The sequence below is a fragment of the Syzygium oleosum genome, unplaced genomic scaffold (genome assembly GCF_021117445.2).
Source record: "Syzygium oleosum isolate NSW1041296 unplaced genomic scaffold, Sole_v2.1 Sole_v2.19, whole genome shotgun sequence".
Taxonomy (NCBI): domain Eukaryota; kingdom Viridiplantae; phylum Streptophyta; class Magnoliopsida; order Myrtales; family Myrtaceae; genus Syzygium; species Syzygium oleosum.
This window is the reverse complement of record NW_026607503.1, coordinates 4,292,330-4,316,683: the sequence shown is the minus strand read 5'-3', so window position 1 is coordinate 4,316,683 and position 24,354 is coordinate 4,292,330. Positions and strand designations below refer to the sequence as shown.

The window sequence follows — 24,354 nt, the reverse complement described above, 5'->3', positions numbered from 1 at the left end:
CAAATAATCGATTTTACTCCGATATGCACTTAAGTGAGCGAAAAAAAAGTTATGGCACTTAAGTGAGTTCCGTACGAAAGTTATGGCACTTCCACTAGTTTAATCCCGTAGAGGGGATAGGAATAGATCAAACCAAATATCAAATATAGAGAGTATGGTTAGGTGACATGACGACATTAATCTTTTAAGTGAGGGAGTTTGAATAGTCCAAAAATCCTACATAATCGTACATTGATAAGAGAGGCCATGTTAAGTGATTTATAAGTGAATATCTATGGATAAGTGCATTGGAAGTCTTAAAACATGTCACAAAAATGCAATTAAATTCTAAAATTTTCAAAAAGTGCAATCAAGTTCTAAAATTTGTCACGAAAGTGCAGTCGAGTCTCAAAACTTTCAAAAAGTACAATCAAGTTTTAAAACTTGTCACGAAAGTGCAATCGAGTTCTAAAACTTTCAAAAAGTGCAATCAACAGAATGACTTGATTTGATCAATTTGACAAGTTTTAGGACTGGCACTTTTTGAAAGTTTTGAGACTCAATTACTCTTTCGTGATAAACTTTAAGGCTCAATTGCACTTCCATGATAAGTTTTAGTACTTAATTACACTTTCTAAAAGTTTTAGGACTCAATTCATTTTCGTAACAAGTTTTAGGACTTTCAGTGCACTTATTCCAAATATCTATCCCAAATAGTTGTCATTTTGTGTGGTTATTCAAATCATTTCTTTTAGATTGGTTATAATCCAAGTAGGCCAAATCCCGCAAAAGACCTTATATCTGTCATATGTTCCATATAAATAGATATGGGCCGACTTGAACAGTGCCATCCTTCAACAATTGAATCATCAACAACAACGACGTCTATCAAAGGCAACGAGTTCGATGGCGGTGAGAGCTTCGCCATCCAAAGAGAGACAACTCGAAGATAGTCCCCTCATTGGCCCTAGCACTGGGTACTGGAGTGGCATAGGGTCGCCGTTGAATACACTGGCAAATGCGCGGCAGTGATGCAATTGGTAGGGACAAATGGAAATTTATTCAAGTAGGGTGAGTCTCCCCTCTTACGTGAGCAAAATCAAGGCAAATTTGCCATGCTCCGATCTAACAATCGACTCTAGCAAGTTTTAGATTGGGCCGTTGACAAGACACAAGATCCTACGGTGAACATTGACAAGCTTAGATCCAACGGCTGACAAAGGTGTCGGTTTTCCCCGCATAAAGTCACAGGAGGGCAGACTCACCCGGCAGATCGACATCCAGATTAGATGTCGATATTTGTTGTGAATGTATTTTGTTACAATTGGTTAAGAAAATTATAAGCCGTCACAATTGAGACTAGGGAAGTTTCTATAATTTGTATAAGAAAAAGCTTTTCCGGCACCGAGAAAAGGTATTTTCACCTGAAGACACTATTATATTCTCATCATTTCTTTTCCTTGGTAAGCGACTATGTCATTCCCCACATTTTATTATGCTGTGATAAGTTGATCCTGTTGACCAAGACAATTTGACCTACATTCATACCGTTAAGGAAACATGGTTTTCCAGAACATCTCCCTCCCAATTGCAACGTGGAGAAAGAACTAGCGGAGTTCCTCCCAATTGTAACATAGAAATCTATCTATCATATTCCAAAAGTGAACTCCATTGGAGTTTCCATCAGTTGAGATTCATCAACCAAGCACACCTTTGGAGTCTTCTTCATTCCATGAGGTTCATATGGACTTGATTTTTTCCGAACCTTGGCTTTGCTTGCAGAATGTTTCAGGTTTGGTGATTCTTCCAAACACTGGTTCAGGTTCTCATCACGCAAAAGAACTGGTTTTCCTCTTATACAACTAGAAGGGGCGGGTTGCTTTATCTTATAACTGAAAGCACACTGACCACCCATGTCTGTTTCCCAATCAGAGATGGATTCTGGGCTCCCATAAGGGACAATTTGCATTGTATGAATGGGGGGATTCAGGTATAACCTCTTCTTCCTCATTTACCACAGCTTCCTTGGATTTAAAAATTTTCCAAAACGGGCTTAAATCTGCAATCTCAACCCTCAACCACTGCCGGAAGCGACTTCCATTTCTCTTCCCTGCTTTAGATTCATCAAAGGCGATCTCTTCGCAGCATCCCACGTGATGACCTATTTTCCCACATGAGTAATAGAAATGCGGAAGCCTCAGTCTTTCCTCATGGTGCTCTGAAAGGCGTAGATGTTGATATCAGGGTTTAACATCAGTCTACTCAGTAGGATATGTTGGCATTCCCAGAGTTGTGACCACTCCATCCAATATTACCATGTCTACATTTAACCATAGTTTCGCTGATTTGTTTACACAGGGCTGCGACTTTGTCACTTGAAAAGGCTTCGTCACTTATTAAGATCAGCCCACATGGAGGGTAGAGAGAAAGCTCCACCAAAGAGAAGCTCATTAGTTTCGTTAATTCATGGAAAGAAATTAATAAACCCGGACACGCTACCAAACTGGTGTAGTGACCTGGGATTGATACATTGAAACTCAGAAGTGTCTCATCTTACGTGCTCGAAAAGTTAAAAAAGAATCAAATAATGATTGAGAACTCCTTCAGAGCTTTCTCTGTACATTGAATTGAACTCATAATGATCAAATTTGACAGACCTAGTCCTCCTACAGGCCCCTGGAACCAGGAACATCGATCCACTGAAGTTGGAGCTCGACCTCACCACGCTCCACATTGCGGAGCCGGAGCACCATGTCCTGCACCACTTTGCCATCACTCCACACGATAAAGCTCTCCTCCGCCAAGCAGTTGTCCCTGCCTGGCTTCACTCTGGTGATCACGGTTCCATTCTGGACATCATCCAATCTCATCCTCAACGCATCTAGAAAGGGTCCAATGTGTATATCAGCGTCCCCCATCTTGTCGTCAAGTGTGAATTTGTCCTGGTCATATACCATCAATTTTATGGAGAGGCTCGGGTCGGCAATCGAGAGAGTCAGCTCGTTCCACTCTGGGTTCAGGTTCCTCTTGACCACCCGAGTTTTCAGTTTCTGCAAGAAGCATCAAGAATTTAATTAATTGGGTCTGTTTAGCAGAAAGCAACATTGGACTTTAAACTACTTAAATTAAGAGAAGCAGTAATTGGAGAGTGGGCTGATTCACGTACATGTTTGCCCATTCTGATGACAACATAAGGATCACTGCTTCGGACGTCTCGGATCGCGAGGTTCACTCCTCTGTGGACGTGAACTCTCAAAAGTCCCAAAAGATGTTCCATTTAGTACAAGACAGATTTGCTCTTGTCCTTAAATAAGAGAGAATGAAATAAATTGCCCAAGTTAGAAGGAGGCGGTGCCACGGGAGCGAAATCTACGTGCTTCTGATATCGTTTTCTGGATGAGAAAGAATGCAAACTGGGAATTTGTTCGGTTGTATGATGCCAATGCCCAATGTCCGGTCTGGTCTTTTTATACTGAAAGGCGAGAGGCACAAAGAGAAGGATTAACACGTCAGATGATTCTGGGTTTGACTTTGAAAACTTGACCCGGCCATGTAATCAATTCAACAATGATTACGCGCAGTTTGAACTGCTTCAGTTGGCTCCTTCTTCTGTACAGTGAAAAGTTCGGTCTATTAGGAAAGAACTCAACAAGCTGTGATGGTGATGGTTCACCTACACGCAAAGGTAGGCAATTACGGGCTATCTATGCGCGTTCGGGGGCCTAACTGGCTGCTTGTAATGCTAAAAGCGGTGGTGTGAGGGGTCGTGTTCCGACATTGACGAGACGGTCAAAGGTGAGAGTGAGAGGGACGATGTGACCAGACCATGTCCACGATCCTTGAGCCCCAAAGTCTTTTGTTCTGGGACGGCATTGCCCGAGTCTGCCCATCCCTGGAAGGTCGAACATTCCGGCATAGCATGGAGACTGATCTCTGGGATGCTCGGAGGAAGAAATTACTTGGCTGCTATCCGATATAATTGGCATCCCTAGTAAGTCATACCGAATCCTTGTCATTAATAAATGGGTTTAATTTATTTATTGGATTTAGCGGAACGAACCTGGTGTCCGGATCGGTTTTGGCGTACTTGATGGGTCCACATTCCCAAAGCACTCTTTTCCGCATCAGCATAGTGCATTCAATATTTCATTGTTACAACCCTCTCAACAAGACTAATGTGGGGGAGCGAGCAGGAAATCATCAAGAGAGAGTTTAAGTAAGAAATCGTCAACATATCCAGTTTGACCTACACCACGCCAATTTTCCGACACTCACCTTCATCCATGGTCTATTTCTTTAGATTGAACCATGAAGTCTACCATTGGAACCTCGAAACCACATTGCTACACTACAACGTCCACCTATCCGGAAATAGCTTTAATAAGCTCGATGCCTTCACCCGAGGAGATCGGCAAAAAGGATCCCAAGTCCAAGCCCGTCAACATATTCAATTATACCCACTTTCACTAAAAAGCGTAAGCCAATGAGTTATGAGATAACTTGGATATATTAACTACTCTACACTAAACAAATTCTCTAATGTGGAACTTCTATAACACAACTCATACATGCATCTCACCAATTGAAGCCCAAGACCACAATAGAAGAGCAAACTCGGTTGTCATTTAAGCCATTTAATAGAGCCCTCTAACTATGGATTCTAATCTTAGAGGATCTAGGCTTTGTTTGGTTATTCAGAATGAAACAATTTGAATTACATCCTGTTCATTCTAAATTAGCTAAAGGGTTAGTAATAGATCGAACCGCACTTCCAATAGGGAAAATATCATTCATGACACAAGAAGGTTAATTCTTTAAGTGGGAGAGTTTATACAAATTAGTAATTTTATTTTCAATGAGAGAGGTCATGTTAAATGATTAATAAGTGAATATCTTTTCTAAATAGATGTCATTTTGTGTGGTTAGTCAGAGTAGCTTGGCCACTAAAAGATAGATGACTCCAGGACAGACCTCTCACTGGACAGTGGAACAGCAAAGGTTGCCTTTGAGTCGTTGACGACGGTTAAAACATGCGGCAATGATGCGATTGGTAGGGAGAGATGGAAATATATTTGAGTAAATGCAGGGCAAGTGTACCCTCATGGGAGCAAAATCAAGGCAGCTTTGTTGTGCTCCGATTTAACAATCGATGCTGACAAGTTTTCGATCAGATCACTGACAAGACACGAGACCTAACAATCGACCTTGACAAGCATAAATCTAAAGGCTGACAAACGTGCCGGACTTTCCCGTGCATCAAGTCGCGGGAGGGCAGGCAAGCCTAGCAGATCAACGTCCAGATTAGATGTCGAGATGTGTTGTGAATAATGTACTGTTGCAGTTACTCATAAGAAAAGTATTTGCTGTTACAGTCTGAGATTAGGGAAGTCTTTTGAGTCTTCTAGAATTGGTATAGGAAAAGTCCTCCCAGCGCCAGGAAAAAGTATATTCAACCATAACACTATTATATTCTATCCCCGTCGTCGTCCCTTTTCTTGGTAAGCGATTCAGTCGTTCCCGACAGGTTATCATGCTATGATTAGTTGATCTTGTTGAATAAAACGATTTGACCTACATTCATGCCGCTAAGGAAACAAGGTTTTCTAGAACATTTACGCCTCAATTGCACCAAGAAGAAAGAACTAACGGAGTTCCTTCCGCTTGTAAAGTTAAAATATGTTTTTCAAACTTCATTCTTGTTATCCAAGTATGAGGTGGACTACGTAAATACGTTAGGGAAATTACCAAAAAAGTATTAAATATATTGTACTTGTGCCAATTCGATCCTAAACCATTTAATCATGCCAAATTAATCCTAAACATTTTGATAATCTGCCAATTTAGCCTTAAATCTTTCAATTGTGCGAATTCAATCTTTAACTTTTTTACGATTTGTCAACTTAGTCCTTCCAAACAATTGGCCAAAAATCACTGACATAGCGATCTAGTCAGCACTGGCCATGACTAGATGGCTAGCGTTGACGTGGACAATTTTTTATATTTTCTAATTTTTCAAGTTTTTTCTTCTTTTCTTTTTTCTTTTTTCTTTTTTTTCCAACCCTAGGCCGGCGAGGTCGCTGACTGACCCTCGTCGACCATAGGTGAGGGCCAGCCTCACCGATTGACCGAGGGTTCGAAAAAAAAAAAAAAGAAGAAAAAATTTAAAAAAATTATCCATGTTAGTGCCAATCATGCTCTACGCAGGACGTCCAACGCTGACTAAATCGTCACGTCAGCGATTTTCAGCAAAAATTGACTGGAAAAACTAAATTAGCAATTCGTCAAAAGGATTAAAATTATATTGGCACAATTAAAAGGTCTATGATTAAATTGACAAGTCGCCAAAAAGTTTAGGACTAAATTAGCGAGATTGTAATGTTTATGACTAAATTGACACAAGTGCAATATGTTTACTACTTTTTTGATAATTTTCGCTAGATACATTAGACATAATTATCTGCCTCTATAAGCTCTCTTTATTTGTCTCTAAAACATCTTGAGGCGGGATACCGCGTATACTCCCATCCCTAATACTATTCTACTTAGAGGTGAATTTGCGACGAATTTGTATTTGCCTCAAATTCTACACTAAAGTTTCATCACGAGATTACGGTTTGTGGATCTTGTTTCGAAATTATCTCGCATCGAAAGCAAAACATGACTTGACACGGTGGATCGATCCCTCGAGGGAAATGTACAGAAAACCCCTGTTTGCTTCTCTGCCATTTTCTCTTCGTTTTCAGCACTCACGTTCCCTTTTCACGATGTGTTTTGCTTCGGTTTAGATTAACAAGGAAGAGCCTGAACCGTTCAGTTACTCGCTGAAATGACCCGCTAGAGTCACTGCAAGACCGAGGCAGGAGCACAAGAATGATGCATACATTAGCTGTGTAAAAGGGAGAGAAGAAATCCGCAGACACAATAGTAAATGGGGTTCGCAGAAAAACGAAACTTCATTCAATAATCAGAGTCTACAGTGAAGGTCCATCCTCTGTTCATTTAGCAAGAGCATGTGAACATAGAGCAAAACCTGGCCACTTCTACAAGCCCCTAGAACCAGGAACATCGATCCACTGAAGCTGCAGCTCGACCTCGCCGCGCTCCACGTTGCGGAGCCGGAGGACCATCTCCTGGACCGCCTTGCCGTTGCTCCACACGATGCAGCTCTCTTCGGCCAAGCAGTTGTCCCGGCTGGGCGGCACTCTGGCGATCACGGTCCCGTTCGGGATTCCGTCCGTGGGTGCTCTCAGGGCTTCCAGGAACTTCACGATGTGGAACTCCGCATCCCCCATCTTGTCGTCTAGGCTGAACCTGTCCTTGTCGTACACCAACACTTGCACGGGGAGGCTCGGGTCGGTGATCGAGAGAGTTAGCTCGTCGTTCCACTCCGGGTTAGTGTTCTGCTTGATTACCTTAGTCTTCAGTTTCTGTGAGACACATCGAAACTTTCGATCAGACAAGCCGAAAGCAAAACCGAATCCTACAATATGTTTTATCAGACAAATCCAGATCAGAGCAAAGCCCTGGAGCTGATTTTGGTCCCCGGTGTTGATTCAATTGATCAAAACTATATGATACTCGCAGAACCACATACTATGGACCGATCAGAACCAGAGACTACTGAAAATCGCACAAAAGGGCAGGTACGCTATACATGCCATGTCCCCAGATGCTCGACTCTTGATCAGATCAAACAAAACCTCGAAACAATGAGATGGGTGTTCCAAGAAACGCATCGTGCACCAAAACAAGAAGCGGGAAACGGCGGGGACGAGCTGACCTGTTTCCCCATTCTGATGACGACGTAAGGATCGCTGCTTCGGACGTCTCGGATCGCGAGATTCACCCCTCTGCGAACATGGATTCTCAAGAGCCCCAGGAAATGCTCCATCGAGCGAAACTGATGCAGTCTACAGGAACCGATCCCCAGTGGGCAATTGAACAGTAGGGAGCGAAGGCGACAATGGGGTTGCGCTCTCCTCTGGCTGTGAGAAAGCAACTGACGATTACGACGAAGCTGGACAGTCGATCTATATACTAAGGGGTTCTCGGGCGGTCCATGTGTTAAATTAGGCGGACCGCTTCTACGAACCAATGCGAACCTTCCTCTTTTCTTCGTTTGACGAGAAAGTCGCAAAGACGAGCGAGCGAGCGAGAGTTCGAGAAAGAATCGCTGGGGATAATGCTGCCTTGGGGAGGCTTTACGTGCCGTTGACGTTGACCGCGATCCTTAGGTTTGAGTTGACTGGTCAGCAGGATGATCGAGATCCATTCTCTTTTGCATGTACCTGACACACTTCGAACGACTCGGCTGTTCTGACATGGTCATGCGTTCCAGAAAGCAAAGCACTTTCGTATTTTGGTAAGGAAATTGCATTGGAAACTCTTCATTTTTTTTTTTTTTGGGAAACTCTTCATTTTTCTTCTTTGATAACTTGATTTTATTATAGACAATGCAGCAAAACAAAACGCTGTATTATATACCAATGCCTTAACCCCCCAGCCTTTTTGCTTTCATCAGTGCCTTAACCCCCTTCTCGTGAACCAACTTTTTTATGCTCCCGGTATATCAAATTTAAAGTGTTGAGTTTATGGTTCGAGTTCTAGTCAAATCAGTGTTGGATCGAAACTAGGACATCGAGATTAGTCGGAGACGCATTACGAGACATTGTGCAGCAGCTATGTGGAGAGGACCGGGCACCTACAGCCAAGGTTCTGGGCTGCCGGCCCCCGGTAGCTAATTTGCTATTGAGCATTGGCCAAACAATTGTCACAACAATGCACCGATCGGAATTATGCTATAATGAACTCGTTTGGGAGAAAACTTGTAACTTGATTCATGAGTGCAACCCACCATCATAATTCCTCACATTTGTAAGTACCTTTTTTGGGGGCCTTGAATTACACGAATCTTAGCTAGGTCTTTATAAATTGCATAGAAGTCATCGAAGAATGCAATTCGTGAGCCGTCCTTGCGCTAATACAGCCACCACTCAGGCCTCCCGGAGCTAGATCTAGCTTCGCAACAACGAAGCGGAGGATAGAGCTAGCAGTCCGACGGCCATCGTGTCGTGAAAGTCGTCGTGATTATGCCGTGTCAAATTTCAATCTAACCTCAATAAGTTGTTACTTTTCTTCAAACTTTTTAATGACGTCACGGTACGAAGAAACTCAAGATTTCCAACATGTGCGGCGTCGGCCGCCCGGCAAAAGAAAATTAGAAAAAAAAAAAAAGGATTCCGATTTAGTGCATGAAAATTAGAATCTCTAGTAATATAGAAACAAATGAAAATAATTGTTAATTCCTCACGGGCATTGGATTATTCAGTATTCTAGCCGGGACTCGAAACATACGACGGACACGGTCATCAAGAACTAAAATAATAAATAATAAAAAGATAACGTTAACGTTCCGAGGAAATTGAAAGTACTCCTTTTTTCCCTAGGAATCCTCGAGGGGAACTTGTGGTAGAGTCAAAGAAGTGGTGATGCTATTTGCGCCATCCAATCAAAGTGATCCACGTGGAATTGTGACGACATAATTCGGCCTCGTACGATGAATAATCGTCATCGGAAGAAATTGAATTTTGGTGGATGTCAGATCTCAGAACCGAGAATGATGCACAAGTCAAATTGACGATGACACCAAAGAAAGATCTATAGCCTCGATCCACATTATCTTATCGCTGGCGAGATCCAATTTAGGCCGTCAATGGCCGGACTTTGCTTTTTTATTTCTTGTTGTATATAATTTTCGACTTAATTCCCTTAAAAAAACCTTCGATTTTAAGTCCGATCCTAATTCTGTCATGAACCGTTTTTTGTTGCAAAAAAAAAATCACAAACTTTCATTGTAATCTCAAATATATCATCTTCACTAATACTCTCGCCTTCGTATGGAACAACGACAACCTCCTGACGTTGATAATCTTGAAGAAAGCAGTGACGATTTTGGACACGGGGCGGATCTGGGACTATAGAAAGGTCGGGGCTAAATTGAGATTGAACCTAAAATTAAGGATTCTGTAGGGAACTAAGCGTATAATTTTGTAGGTAAATCATAAGCGATGGTATTGCCTACTATATCAAAATTTTTTTTGAAAGTTGTTGTTAAGTGGGACCTACCGTGTATTAGCTTGATTGAAATTGTTAAGCCCGAAGGAGAGGTCGCAAACACACACACACACACACACACATAGTTGATTGCTCCTTCCTATTCATTGCAAAAAGTTCTGTAATTGAATGAGTCCAATTTATAGTTGGCCAAATAAATGCAGTCAAAGCTTTGGGATCGGCGCAATTGGTTCTAGTTACGAAGGGTTTCGTACTCGAGGGATTGAAGGTCACCCATATCAATCTTATCGATTGTATGCAGCATGCTTTGGGTCTCGTTCAATTGCAAAGGTCAAATGCCTGGAGTTAGCCGACTTGGGCTCTGTCTTTTTTTCTTTCTTTTCTTTTCCAAGGATTGTCAGGTGGATGAGGACAATGAGATGAAAAGAACAACGGAAGTGAAGAAAGAAAATGTGAGGAGAAGAAGTTAGGGGTTGTTCAGATTGAGTGGGAACTGAACATAAAAAAAAAAAAAAAAGCATCTGGATTTGAATACCTTATTTTGTCTGGAAAGAAAGGGAAAATTACAAGGAAAGAAAAATATTTCAAGCGATACGATTCAGACCGTTACGCTAATTTTCAAGATTGTAATTAGGGTAAGAGGCAAGGTCAAAGTTGTCTTTCGCCTCCGGACTTCCTCCCTCCAATATGGGGCAGATCATAATCGAATCGGTCCGAGAGAAATCAAACCCTCGCCATCATCTCTTCGCGCCGTAACTCTCACGGACACGACGGTTTTTCCCCTCTAAATCAATCAATGGATCGAATTATTATAACATGAAAAAGTTAAGGCGAGTGGATGGAAACCCCAAAGAGAGAAAGGCTAAACATTACAGAAGCTGCCCCCCACCAAGTGGGAACTCTACACAAAGTCCTTTTCCCTTTCGCATCTGTCGAGAGACATTTATCATGGATGGTACCGTCTGGGTTTTCCCTGGTATTCTTCTTCCTCAGTCAACTTGGGAGTGCTTGACCATGGTTACTCTTACCTTAGCCCCCACCAGTACTGTAGTTGCTATTGTACCAGCGGTGGCCATTTGACTAGGACATGATCAAGACCAGATACTGCTTAGGGGTTAGATGGGGGATGCATGGAAGCTTTTCTCTCTTTCTTGTCATGTCTTGCCAAATGCAATTGTCGCTATGCCGTGTCGCGTTCTCGTTGTGTTTGAATTACACAGTTATCGTGTGATGTTGAATGTGATTATTGCCGCATCGTCGCGATTCGAAATACGAAATTTCCCATGTCCTTATTATGTCGTTTTCTCGGTACGTATGGATTTTGATTTTGTCGTATAGTCTGATATGAATTGATATTTTTCCAGCGCACTTTCACACACGAATGTAATCACGCCACTACACATAAGGAAACGGTCTCATTGATCGATAACGATGGTGAATAAATGTTTTGGTGGTATTCTGTAATCCTAAACCAACACATCATGCGTGCATTGGATATTAAATGATAAGTGATTAACGACTTTAGGTTGCAGTACAAAAAAGGTGTTGTGGGGCGCTAATTTATCTTATGCATAACCAGTCCCAAAAGATCTCTAGGTTTCATTTCACCAGTTCCTCCACACTTGCACTTAGATAATCGACTTTCCTATCTTTGCTCGAGCCTTTGCGTGTCCAATCAACCTCGGCTAGACTTTCTCGTGCTGATTGGTGAAGACTCCAGTCTGGTATTTAAGTTTATGATCATTTTGGCATCTCGCAGATTAACCAAAGTGAAGATTTGGGAAGATCCTAGGAACCCCGATGCTACTAATTGGCGCGCCCGAGATGCTATAGACTGGCAGCTCTATGAGGGAGGTTCGAAACAATACAGAGGGTTCAAGGCGCATTAAGGTTTTTTTCATTGAGTCCGTTGCGTTTGTCGTTTTAATTTCCAGAGTCCTCAGTTCGTGTGACTAAGCATTGGATGCATCCATTCGTTATTATGTGCTTGGATTATGCTTTTGACGATTATCGTGGGAATCACATGTCTATTTGATGTGTTTCCGTTTGTGATGCTTATTTTTGAAGTGTTCTCCTTAATAATTGCATGCTCCGGTTACGGTACATCAGACTCGCATTGCGTAGGCTCACTCTAAACGTCGGATAACACATATAGTCCATATAGTAGCCCATTGAAATACAAAAAATGCGGGTCGGTTTGATCGATGTATAATGGCCAATGACATATCTCTAACAAGATACACGACCCTATAGGGTGAATGAAAATATGTCTATCCATGCCTTCAGTATGGTAAAGTAATGGATTCTCGATCCTGGTCCGATGACGGATGGACGGAAGTCCCAATTCAATCTTCCTCGATGGAGACATCGCTTAAGGAGCGGAGTAGGTCATGGCTAGGGTCTCGTAACGTTATTTATTGCATAAACAACATGCATTCACGGATATTCAATCAGTCCAATGTAAGCCAATTTAGTTAACTTATCTTTGTGTGGATTCTCAATCAAGCAAAGAAAGGGTCTCCTATCAAGAAATGGATTTTGGTCCCCATCTCACTATTTCTTTCACTTAAGAAATGCAATGCACAAATAAAAAGAGAAAAATGCTCATTTAAGGATTTTTCTTTTTGTTTTTTTATGTAAATTGCAGTGATCTTTAGTACCACATATTCAATAATTTGGTCAATCCCATCATCAGTCTATTCCAATATGTTATCTTTCGACAATCAACACTGTTGAGATTGTGCTCGAACATCGTACAAATTTGTGGGTAAAAAGAAGACGTTAAGTTTCCTCTATCGGAATATTAAAGAACGATAAACCACATCCCTCGATCTTGTAAAATTAACACGATGCGTTTCTAAAAGATGGCCAATAATATTTTGACTGTGAAATTTTTATCGATTGAGCTTGATTTGCACGAGATTTTGGGAGTTTGTACACACCTATTGCATCTACAAAGGAGAGGATAGAGGAAGCATGCTTGATTGAATTACATGCTGTTTTGAACCTCAAACGTGGTGTCTCAAACCTGCCAAGTGTTCTTCAGTCATTTCGTCCACGGTCGGTTGACGTTTCTAGTTATGTGTTGCATTGTTCCACTCGTTTATGGTTCTTCTCAGCACCACAAAACTAGTTCCCAAAATAAATTTTCAAAACGGCAAATATAGGAAAAAAAATTTCTTAAATTTCCTAATTAGAAAATGTTGCTGGTTAAATTATGTTTTTCTACCGACAAGAAGTTTTCAATGAAACAAACGAAAACTAATTGCTAGAGAATGTATGCCTGTGATGCTATTGCTAGTCTTTAGATTCCTACTCATTGTTCAATGTCATTTTTTAACTTTACATGGAGAGTTCTAGATCCATTGCTTGCAGAACTACCCCATTCTTAAGACGGATTTTTCAATTTCATTTTTTTTTACTTCTTTGTGTATTGGCCTAAACATTCGATGTGTGCGAAAAATAAATTAGAAGAACCAAAACTTTCAGACAGCACTCGGTTTAGTACCGCAACTTTTCAATTCCATTATTCTCAAAAGCCAATCAATTAAGTTGCTCCGGCAACTTGACCTTGCCGAAAAATCCTATGCGCTTCTTTTTTATAAGTTATCGATGTGCTTCTAACGTTATTGTTTTTAATTAACGAAAAAAATCGCACGGCAAATAGGAGGGCAAACACTTATCTGTCTCTCTCAATCTTGAATCATCATCCTCTCAAACTCCAATCTACCATGATCGACCCCACCTTTCTTTTGAATGACCGACTTCGACAGCTAAAATAATTTGGCTCCCACAAAGATTAAGAGCCAAAATAGCCTTATCTCGATATAGAATTTTTTTCAATAACATGAATTGAATAGAGTAACATGGAAAAAAAAAAAATTAGAAAGTTCTGCTCCTCTTCATTTTGACCATTGAAACTATCTTGCTTCATCACCAAAACAATTTCCCTCGCGAGCGGAATCGAGCTCCATTACTGCAAAATCCTACGTGCCACGTGGACGGACGTCAGCCAAACAGATGGAACTCGCGCACAGTTCGCCGTCTCTCTGCCACACGCGATATTTGTCCGCTGAAAAAAGCTTCATTCGGTTCGACAGAGAAGCTCTTCAAGAGTTGAAGCTGCCCTCGAAGGCGAATTCTCAGTAAGTGTTTCAGGACTTGAAAGCTCGATTCATCTTAACGTTTAGCGCATTCGATTCACGGTGAGGGGTGCACCGTTTGTCGGCAGCTCCGCTCTACACATGCAGGGGCTGTACGTTTCTTGATTTTCAAGCAGGGGGGGGCATCTTATGTTTGACAAAATGCCCGACTGGTGCGAAAGGATTTGAATTTTGAGTTGGTTCTTGCTTCTTGGGTAGTGGGTAGGTCCAAATGGAGAAGGAAAGCTGATAGATAATGTGCATGTGATCATTTGTTTTCCGTGGTAGTGTGTTGCTTCAGAAAAAAAAAGCGTTGCTGGGTTTTTTTCTCTGTGTGGATATGATTGTTTCCGGTGAGCAACTGCGGAAGCGTTGTAGTCGAGCTTTGCGAAAAATTTGTTGTATAGACTCTTAATGTGGTCGAGTAAATGAATCACAGTGCAAGAAACCCACAGTTCCCCCGTGTTTCTGGGGAGTAGGATCCAATATTTCTTGGAGTGTTTTTGACTTGTTCTGACAAGATTCTTCTGGGTTTGTGGATGATTTAAGCGAAAGTGAATTAAATGGGAAAACGGAGGTTTAAAGTTCGATATCCTTTCTCATTCTCTTCTTCGGGTGCAATAGTGCATTCGAACTTTTGGAAAAGAGTTAATTTTCAACCTACACAAGATGACAACTTACACTCGTGGGCCAATTTTACTTGGATTTGCACTAGATTATTATAAAGGTAATAGAGTCATTGACTCTCGAGGTGTAAAAGCTCTCTGATCTCCTATGTTTGGTAAGTCTGATAAATTCGACATTTCAGAAGTGTCTCTTTAATGGAACTGGGAGAAATGTTATTGCTCACACGTGATCGTGCTTTAAGTGACAAACCACCTCTATCCTTAAGTCTTCATTTATATTTGGTTTCCTCAAAAGAAAAAATTTCTTGCAAATGCAGCCAGTCACAATTATCTTTTGAGATGGTGTACATGTATGACTTTTGTTATGAGAATCATATAATGTGGTTCTGCATTCTGGTTGCCGATTGCCAATAGTTACAAGTCAGTTGATATGAGGCTTCTAACCCTAATTTGTGTGACAGGGGTAGCTGTTCAATGGAGATGAGCACTGCAAGGTATACATGCTGCACATGCATCAGAAGAAGTCAAGGAGTATATTTTATTTAATATTATGTTGGTTCTTCCTGTACTTATTAAAAGATGTCCATGATGGGACTAAACTCTCGCATAAGGTCCTAATTGTTTAGAAATTATGGTGTGTCCTTTGTGGTTTTAAAATGTAACTAAGAAATGATTATACTACATAGGGATGGGATGGCATTAGATAATCTATGTGGACACTTCACTAAAAACAAGGCTGCCATGGTTAATTTCCTTTAGATGATGTCATATTGTCTGGTTTATCAAAAAAATGAAAAAAGAAAACTTAGTAGCAAGGTTTGGTTGTCATTGCTCAGTATGACACGGATAATATGTTTCTGTAAATAAGGTGATGTGAATACTACTTTGTTTGGTGAATTTTTCATAGCAAAATCTTTACTATTTTCTGCTGTTTGAAAAAAAAACAGATGTTGTCTTGACAAGCAAGTGTTCCATCTTTCATCAAAAGCAAGAACGCCTGATTGGGAGTCTACTAAGAGAACTTCGCATACTGTGACCTCTATTTCTCAAATGGTCAATCAGAGTACATCATATTATCCTGCATCTTCTCTTAAGATGTGCTATAAACACCTTACGCAGTGGCGGACCTTTTCAACTCCTGTTAGCATAGAGGAATCATTTCCATCTCAGTCAGGTGATGATTATATTGATGAAGAGGATTCTCCTGAAGACTCCCCAGAGAACCTTCTTTCCAAACCATTGAGTAGTGAAGAGGTGAGCTTCCACTCTTTTGATTTGTGATCCTAGTTAACTTTGTTTTCTCTTTACTACTGTTTCATTCTCGAGCAAAGTGGGGTTGTCAATATGGAGTACTAATTTAGGGCGTGTCTGGATAGGCTTTTACTTTCGCTTTTTGCTTTATCCAAATCTTTCGACAAACGCACTTTGACTTTTTTTTAGCCCTTAACACCTGAAACTTTCACAACATGCAAATCACAACACATAGATTCACATATAGTTTTCTCATAATTTTTTGAAATTTGGATAATATGAATATTTTGATAGGAAAGCAAAAAGAAAATGTTGCCTTTTGCTTCTGCTGAAGGATAACCGATCATGCCCTTAACTTTTGTAGCTCACTTGTTGCTTATCTGTTGTTTTTGGAGGGGGAGGGAGGATTGCACAAGGGGGAATACACCCATGTACTTCGAATTGGAGTTTTGGGGTTTTGTCATTTCATCTTTATGTTTAACTAATCCAAATACAATTGATTTCTGCCTATTCAACTTAGTTGTTGCCTTTGACGGTTTCCCATTAATAAAGCTCAGGATTATGTCTCGTTTGTTTTAACATTGTTGAACAGTTAAAAGCACTGCTAGCTGACACAGAAAGAGCAAGACTTATCAGAAAACTTAGTGAGGCCAATCAACAAAACCGCTTCCTCAAACGGCAGGTTTTCATCTTATGCCCTAACATGTCTCTTCGAGTGTAACAAATCATGATTGAATTCTCTTACATGTGTTCATAGGATTCCATCGACTAATGACTATGCATTACACATTTTCTTTTAATTCCTCTCATCGTGTGGGATTGTTGTACTAATTAAAGGTATTGTTGGTCTCTTTATCTCTTGATTGTCATCTAATGGGCTAGTTACATCCATCAAGATTTAATAAGCACAATGAAAAATCCAGCTACGGTCCAAGAACACTTGAACTTCCCAATGTTGGAATAAACTACATTTGGATTTGTTATCTCTCTCACAAACTTCTAGCAATTCAGGGACTATGTTTAATAAATATTCCTATTAATGCAATGTAGTGAATTCCTGCTGTGATTTATGCATACACATGCAATATTTGACAAAGTTTTCTTATAAGAGCACTTCAAGTTACTCATGCCGTGGTATAGAGACAGCAGGAAACAGTTATGCTTCCGGTAAATGTTGAAGACTGCAGAAGCACTGAAAATTAAACTGAATCATCTATATAAGTGGAGCTGCTTTGTTCTGGTAATTCATTATACCCCCATTCAAGAGACTTCTTGGGAAGATAAAAGCATATTAGGGTGGAGTATATTAAAAAGTGAGCAATGAAATGTTACTTTTTCTTTATAAGAATTGTGAGCTTCTTCAGCAAGGAAAGGAAATGTGATAAACTTGGCTGATGGACTTGTCTAAAGATCTCGACATTTTGATTCTCTTCGCCTTTTTGACTTTTGGGTTGAACAAAATTTGACAACTTGGAAAGCAAACTTATGGAGAAAGGCTAAAGAAACCAGTTGATTGATGCAGTGGACGCCTTGAGACAATTTCTGGATTGCACTAAACCCTAACCTAGAGACGTACTTGTAGTTTTCTAACAGTTTTTTGCTAGTCAACTATTTTGCAAAATGTGAGACCATTGGCTAGCCAAAAACATGAATAATGATCATGAGTTTCTGCGGTCAAATGGAGATTGGAATGTAACGAGATACATAAATCCATAGAATGCTCTGTCACTGATGGTTCTGAATCTACACTATGGAAGTACTGATGCTTTAATTTTTGCTTTGTACTTCTGAAATAGTCATTTGATAAGTTTATCATATGTCGTCAACAAGTCACCTTATGAACGGAACTTCCGTTACAGGATCAACTTTTGCTTTTACTGAACTATTGCTCTTATGCATGTCTTGTAATTATGACTGCTTGTATTTCCACCCTTTAAGGTGACCTTATGTTTCAGTATCTCTTTCCTATTTATTCAAAGAGAATTTCTATGGAACTTCCAACTCATAATGATTTTCATTTGCAGGAAAAGCTTCTATTTAGTAACTGTTAAGTGTTGTTTTCAAGGAATCTGATTTCTGACGATCATTTCAGTAGGATAGCCTTGTTACTTACAATCTCTATCTTCAATGTGTCAGCTGCATGTGAAGGAAGATGCATTGGTTACCTTCAAAAGTGAACTTGCAGTTATGGAACTTGAAGTACAGGTTTGTCTTAAAAAATAACTCTGTCCAGTAATTTATTAGCTGATCTTCATGAGAGAGATATTTATGGGCATAGGAAGCAGATTGCCTGCAGTGGTAAGGCAAGTTAGTATCTGGGGGTTGGATGGTAAGGCAAGTTAATATATTGGGGTTGGATACAATGGCAGCCCCTTAGTTTTAGGTAAATTGTGTTTACAACCGATACATTTTGGAAAATGACTGTTGACTGCATTATCTTAAAGGGAACCGAGAGTCTGAGACTTCATATTAGAAGTAGTAGGATCCAGAAAAGATTAAAAATGTTGACATTGTGTTAATTAAGATCTTCTAGTCTAAATAAATGGGAACTGATGTTATGGTTCCATTTTGTTCTCATTTTAGTTCCAAAATAATGCAGTCTATGTCGGTGATCAACGACCTTGATTTTGTTGGAGTGTCAGCAATCACTTGAAGATACATTTATGGTCAATTTTAAAATGGAGGGTGCCTTAGAATTACCTAAAATATATTGGTGCCAGCTATCCTATTTTGTGCAAGGACTTATCAAAAAAGAATGATTTCAGTTAATTTGAAAATGAGTTTGGCAGGTTATACTGTGAGCTTTTCTTTCAATGATATGCTAAATAGTTTCATTAATTTAGCATGTGTTTGCAAGAGCAGCTACGGTTGGATGATTTCTCTCTGTATTCAAGAACAACTAGGTTGACACAATTGAGACATCATCTCTGTGTTCAATGAACAGGGTCGCTCTAGAAAACAATCTGCATAAAGAAAAACAATCTAGATCGATTTTCAAATTTTGCATAACCTTCAGCTTTGGAAGAAAGAGAGGTTGTTCAGGAACTCCTAATCAAGCTCTTGTGAATGTCATGTACTGGGTTTGTCCTACTCATTATTCTCTGTGTCGATTAAACCATGCAGTTCAACCTTAATTCTAGTTAGTTCGCGCCACAAAAGTAGAGCATATCTTTTCATCCTAAATCCAGCACCTGTAGAAGTGCTAGCTTGATCAAGCAGACTAATGTTAGTTTTTAAAGAACTTACTTTGGGCCAACGACAGCCTAATCACATTTTTTATCTAGGACATTATGTCAAAATGCTAGAAAATAAAAGTTATGACGGAAAACTCCTGTTTAAATTCAGTGGTAAGGCTGCATACATCAATTCCTCCCCTGAATGCAGGGAGCCCTGTGCACTGAAACATCATTTTCTGTTCGTATTTCCTAGAATCAGTCAGTGTTGTGCTGTATAATTTTTTTGAACTGATACGGTTGTCGCCCGTTAACAGGCTTTGGTTGCACTAGCAGAAGAAATTGCTAAATCAGAAACTCCTGTGGGGACAAGGAAGATTAATGGGAAGTACGTCCAGTCTCACCTTCTTTCACGGTTAGAAGGTACTGGTAGTATATGATTTTTGGGCTAAGCTGGATGGATTGCATTCATGTCATTGATTTTTGCATTACGCTGGATGGAATACATCAATATCATATCTATCACTCCCCCTTGGTCCTGTATGATGATCTCCAGCTATCAGGTTGACAAATTTCTTTATGTTGTTTCCATTCAACTAAGGTTATAGATTCATCCATGTTATATATTTTAGATCCTGAGAGTTAAAGTACATATGATTATTCCAAAGATATTCAGGATTAAAATTAAAGTTGAGAGTCTTAACTTTATTAGGTTCTTCAAGGGGGAGCAGATCCTTAACTCGGTCAATATATTCTTGTGGCTTCTTTGATCTGATTGCCTGCTTTGTAGGAAACTCTTTTGCTGATTTTTGTGCTACATAGGTGTTTAGTGAGCAAGTAATGGGTTATGGTTCAGCACCTTTATGATTTTCCCTCTCATTTTTTCTCCCTTAAAGCAATTCGTGAAAAGCTGAAAGAAAAGACAAAGGATGTTGATGCTGCACGGTCCAAGGAAGTCCCTCTGTTTTGGTATGGCATGGCTGAGGTATGCCTGCTCATTTTCTAGTCATCCCTCAATGAGTATATCTTTTAGGATCTCTTCGTTGAAGTAAGGATAAGGATCCAATGGATATGCTGAGTGTTTTTTACTACCCTACCCAGCAAAACTAGAATTTCAGACTAGCGAGATTGGATCAAAAGATTAACTCGTACATAATGGAGAAGGATACATATATGGTTTGTGTACAACTGATGAGCATTGCAACAGGCACAAGCCTACAATTGTTCAGAAGCTGTTGATCCTGTTTAATTAATTCTTATTGTGGAATGAGGTAGGCATGTGGTTACAGTTCAAGCCGAATAGTCAGGTCATTTCAATTTACTGATATAAGTAAAAATAACCCACCTCCCCCAGCCTTAAATAAGTAAATGAATAAAAACATCAAAAAGACAAAAACGAAAAGACAAGAAAAGGGTTTCACATAGACAATTTTTTCATTTGCCAGAGTGTGCAAGTGATGGGCACATTTGATGGTTGGAGTCAAGGAGAGCATTTGTCTCCAGAATACACAGGTTCCTTCACAAAGTTCTCAACAACATTGATGCTTCGACCTGGAAGGTATCCCATATCCTGTTATTTGCTTTCTCTTTCTGTTACTGGTTACTCTTCCTAACAGTTCATCTCAAATTCCATGATGGAGGTATGAGATCAAGTTCTTGGTGGATGGGGAATGGCAGATATCTCCAGAATTTCCGACCATTGGCGAGGGGCTAACCAAAAATAACTTGCTAATAGTTGAATAGCTTGGGGAATGCATCTTCAGGCATTTTGAAACACGGGACAGCTGAGCTTGGCACTTTATTGACATTAGCCTCAGGTCTTCTGCTATCCTTGAGACCTGCAAAATAGCCTTTACAGTGTGAAATGTGAACGGGACCTGACTGGAGCTGCAGCTCCTGACAAATGGAAGGAAAAATAGAGAGGAACTATACTATGTCTATGACCAGTTTCGATGCACATTGTTTTCTATAGCATGTGCCTTTCATTTGTCTATAATGGACACATCATTTTCTTACTTTTTGTGGACCTCGATGTGTACAAGTCTCTCTCTTTTCTGCTGTAAACTCTCCCCTAGTCTACACCTTCAATTTTCTTAACGTTATCAAGAATACTATCTGGATAATAAACAGCTGGAGAGAGAGAGAGAGAGAGAGAGAGAGAGACACTCCCTCTGCAATGAAATGGAAAACCCTTCTGGATACTGCCCCAATTTCTGTGAAAATTGTTGCTTTACACATGTAACATGGGCTTCATCGAGGAGGAATGGACTGAAGTTGCACGTCAACATTGATGTATGCTTTTGTGTCATCGTCAATCTGTTCGGATAGTACACATGTTCTTTGCATTTTGATAGTTGAGTGATTCGGTACCAGTTGTCTGGTAGCAATTTTCACTTAAAAAACTCCAGTTCCAGGCTATACTCGCTTGGACACGATAGGTGTCATAGGACCCTCTATTTTTTTACTTTTTTTTTGTTGGGGGCGGCAAAATTGGTTCCTCGACTCCGCAACATGAGCTAACAAGCAAGAATTGCACGTTTCTTGCTCTAAATCTTTCACTGGGGAAGAGAGTTAAAGGTGCTGACCCTGGCGTGGGGAGGTAGAATGCATAAGTCAAGGGGCTACCGTCTCTTTCTCCGCGTGATTCGAGATTATTGTATTTTCAATGCATTCCGAATGACCAACTCCGTTGTTAACGAAACTCGGTCAGGACTAATTAATAAACCCAAGCTGAAAGGTGGTGCGAGAGGTCAACCCTTCAGAATTAACCCGGATGATAGGCAAGAGACGACTCTACACCATTTCTCATTGGCGTTAGAAGTAGGTATTCACCAAGAATATTCTTTCGGCACCCAGGAAACAGATATCAAATGGTGTGGTTGCGAAAACGTTCTTTTCCTCCATTTGAGAAAAGGGGAGGTTTTGGAAGACGATGTCACACAGTGTATGACTTTTGTTGGAATGACAGACAAGATCCTCTTTGCATTACATTTCCAATTCACATGTCCTAGGGAATACCAATGAAGCCTCATCATCATCAGCGACCCCCACCGCCCACTCCTCCTCCCTCTAAGCATGCAAAAGAAAAGAAGCTTTGGTTGAGCATTTAAAAATGAATAATGTGACAGATGACGGGCAAAATGTAAACTTGACAGGCTGCAACTAACGCCCAGGATCAGACACATGTGGCCCAATCCTATGTGCGAAGTAAACTTCCACTGCTAATATTATATCTCAAATGGAGCTTTAGTCAATCTCTCTCTCTCTCTCTCTCTCTCTCTCTCTCTCTCTCTCTCTCTCTGAATCTAGTATATAAAATATGGGCGAAATGGGTGTCGTTGTTTGTGCGAATACTTCTCTTTAACAGGCCCTCGAGCATAGCATTCATTTCACCTTTTTTCCTGTGAAAGAAGAGAGACTTGGCCATACGCATTAGCAAAGTCTTGAATGGTGGGAACCATCGATACCTTCATGCGTTTTTCCTGTTCCATTCTATTCCTCCAGAACGAGATAGCGCGTGCCTCGCACACGCCCTCCTCCTCCTCTCCTTCCACCTTTGGCTCCTGCAAACAAGTTTGGGACTATCGCTGCCTTGGCCTCGACCCATCTATGTGAACTTCCGATATTTCTTCCCCCACAGGCGGAAGAAGTCCAAGTCTGTGCTGTTTTCTTCGGTTATTGCATAATCCTGTGAGACATCCATGGATAAAAGGCAAGAAAAGATGAAGAGGAATATGTCTGAGAAGTCACTGCAGATGCAAAGGCATAAGAAGAAGACTAGTAGTGATGATCAGAGCACAAATAAGAACAGGTTTCTGGTAACTGTCAATGTCCTTGGAAGTGCAGGACCAATAAGGTTTGTGGTGAAGGAGGATGATCTGGTCTCAGCGGTGATTCAGACTTCCTTGAAGACTTACGCCCGTGGAGGCCGTCTTCCGGTTCTCGGCACCGATGTCAACAACTTTGTTCTCCATGGTGCTGCAGATTCAGATGGTAATATATTCATTTATGCCACAGATTCAGATGGTAGATTTTATTGTCCTGATATGCCACTGTTTTCAATTTATCCAGATATATTATGTGTAGTTTTTTTATTGTCAATACAATTTTAGGAGAATATATGTGAAGGCTTGATTCGGTTCCCTCGATATCACTGCCTCTAAATATGAGAACCGAAATTCTGGACTAGCCTCCATTTGATCAGAGGCAATCAAATTTATTTTTGTGTATGGGTCTTTGTTTTTACCTATCAGCATGATGTGCTTCGCTTGGTATTTATTCGCATTCACAGTTGTGTCAGTGGCTGATAAGACATCCAGATCCAGCATGAAAACAAAGATATGATGAGTCTTACTGTTTCTTGGGACATTATTGTGAATCTCGACTGACTCTTATGATTTTTCTAGGGTCTGCCTTGAACCCATCGGAAGCCATAGGATCTCAGGGAGGAAGGAATTTCGTGCTGTGCAAGAAGCAGCTTCAGCCACAGATGACGGAAGCCAGATCCGAGATGATATCGCGCAAGAGAAGCGGGAGTTGGAAGGCATGGCTCAATAAGAGCTTTAGTTTCAAAATACTATCCCATTGAGATGGCTCTGTCTTGTATGTCCTAAGCCCCTCATACATATCGTCTTAAACTTAAATCATTATGTTCCCGCAATCATCGACAAATTAATCACTAACGTCCTAATGTCATCGGCGGCGGAGGGACATGAACTGTTAGGAAAGCGCATCTCACTTTCAAGCTTGTAATTGATGTGGACACCATATATGGCATGTATGTTTGCTTTTTCATCATTCTGCTGTTGACCTGTATGATTCCTTTTCCAAGTGCAAGTTCGCTTTCCAGAAAGATATGATTGAATACATAGGATTTGGGCAAGAATATGTTGGAAGACAGGAAAATATGTTACCTAGGGAAGGTGGGGAAACTAAAGTAGTATCCTTTTCTTTGCTTGAAGAATAGGAATATATGACTTTGGGGAAATCATGGCAGCATAAGCGCAATGGCTCTATGTGAATTAGGGAAGTCCCGGTGTGCAAGAATCTACTGCATAAAGCACTCAGGATTAATTACAACGGGCAATCTCGGTCTAAAAAGTTACCGAT

General features: G+C 40.5%; 4 protein-coding genes across 4 annotated transcripts; 2 read left to right on the top strand and 2 right to left on the bottom strand.

The window, feature by feature from the left end:
* Positions 1-2,456: 2,456 nt before the first annotated feature.
* On the bottom strand, positions 2,457-3,430 carry LOC115673917 (protein C2-DOMAIN ABA-RELATED 4-like). The gene is made up of 2 exons (XM_030596184.2): positions 3,146-3,430; positions 2,457-3,029 (listed from the first exon to the last, which is right to left on the bottom strand). Exons 1-2 carry the CDS (start codon positions 3,254-3,256, stop codon positions 2,646-2,648), a joined length of 495 nt encoding a protein of 164 aa, XP_030452044.1. The 5' UTR covers positions 3,257-3,430; the 3' UTR covers positions 2,457-2,645.
* A 3,483-nt stretch (positions 3,431-6,913) lies between these two features.
* LOC115673900 (protein C2-DOMAIN ABA-RELATED 2-like) lies at positions 6,914-8,035 on the bottom strand. Its single transcript, XM_030596161.2, has 2 exons — positions 7,760-8,035; positions 6,914-7,406 (listed from the first exon to the last, which is right to left on the bottom strand). Exons 1-2 carry the CDS (start codon positions 7,868-7,870, stop codon positions 7,020-7,022), a joined length of 498 nt encoding a protein of 165 aa, XP_030452021.1. The 5' UTR covers positions 7,871-8,035; the 3' UTR covers positions 6,914-7,019.
* A 6,023-nt stretch (positions 8,036-14,058) lies between these two features.
* Positions 14,059-21,271, top strand: LOC115674021 (protein PTST, chloroplastic). The gene is made up of 9 exons (XM_030596329.2): positions 14,059-14,198; positions 15,283-15,315; positions 15,769-16,075; positions 16,665-16,754; positions 18,209-18,277; positions 19,563-19,668; positions 20,142-20,230; positions 20,691-20,803; positions 20,886-21,271. Exons 1-9 carry the CDS (start codon positions 14,074-14,076, stop codon positions 20,986-20,988), a joined length of 1,035 nt encoding a protein of 344 aa, XP_030452189.1. The 5' UTR covers positions 14,059-14,073; the 3' UTR covers positions 20,989-21,271.
* A 135-nt stretch (positions 21,272-21,406) lies between these two features.
* On the top strand, positions 21,407-24,036 carry LOC115674022 (uncharacterized). Its single transcript, XM_030596331.2, has 2 exons — positions 21,407-23,238; positions 23,652-24,036. Exons 1-2 carry the CDS (start codon positions 22,947-22,949, stop codon positions 23,831-23,833), a joined length of 474 nt encoding a protein of 157 aa, XP_030452191.1. The 5' UTR covers positions 21,407-22,946; the 3' UTR covers positions 23,834-24,036.
* Positions 24,037-24,354: the final 318 nt, after the last annotated feature.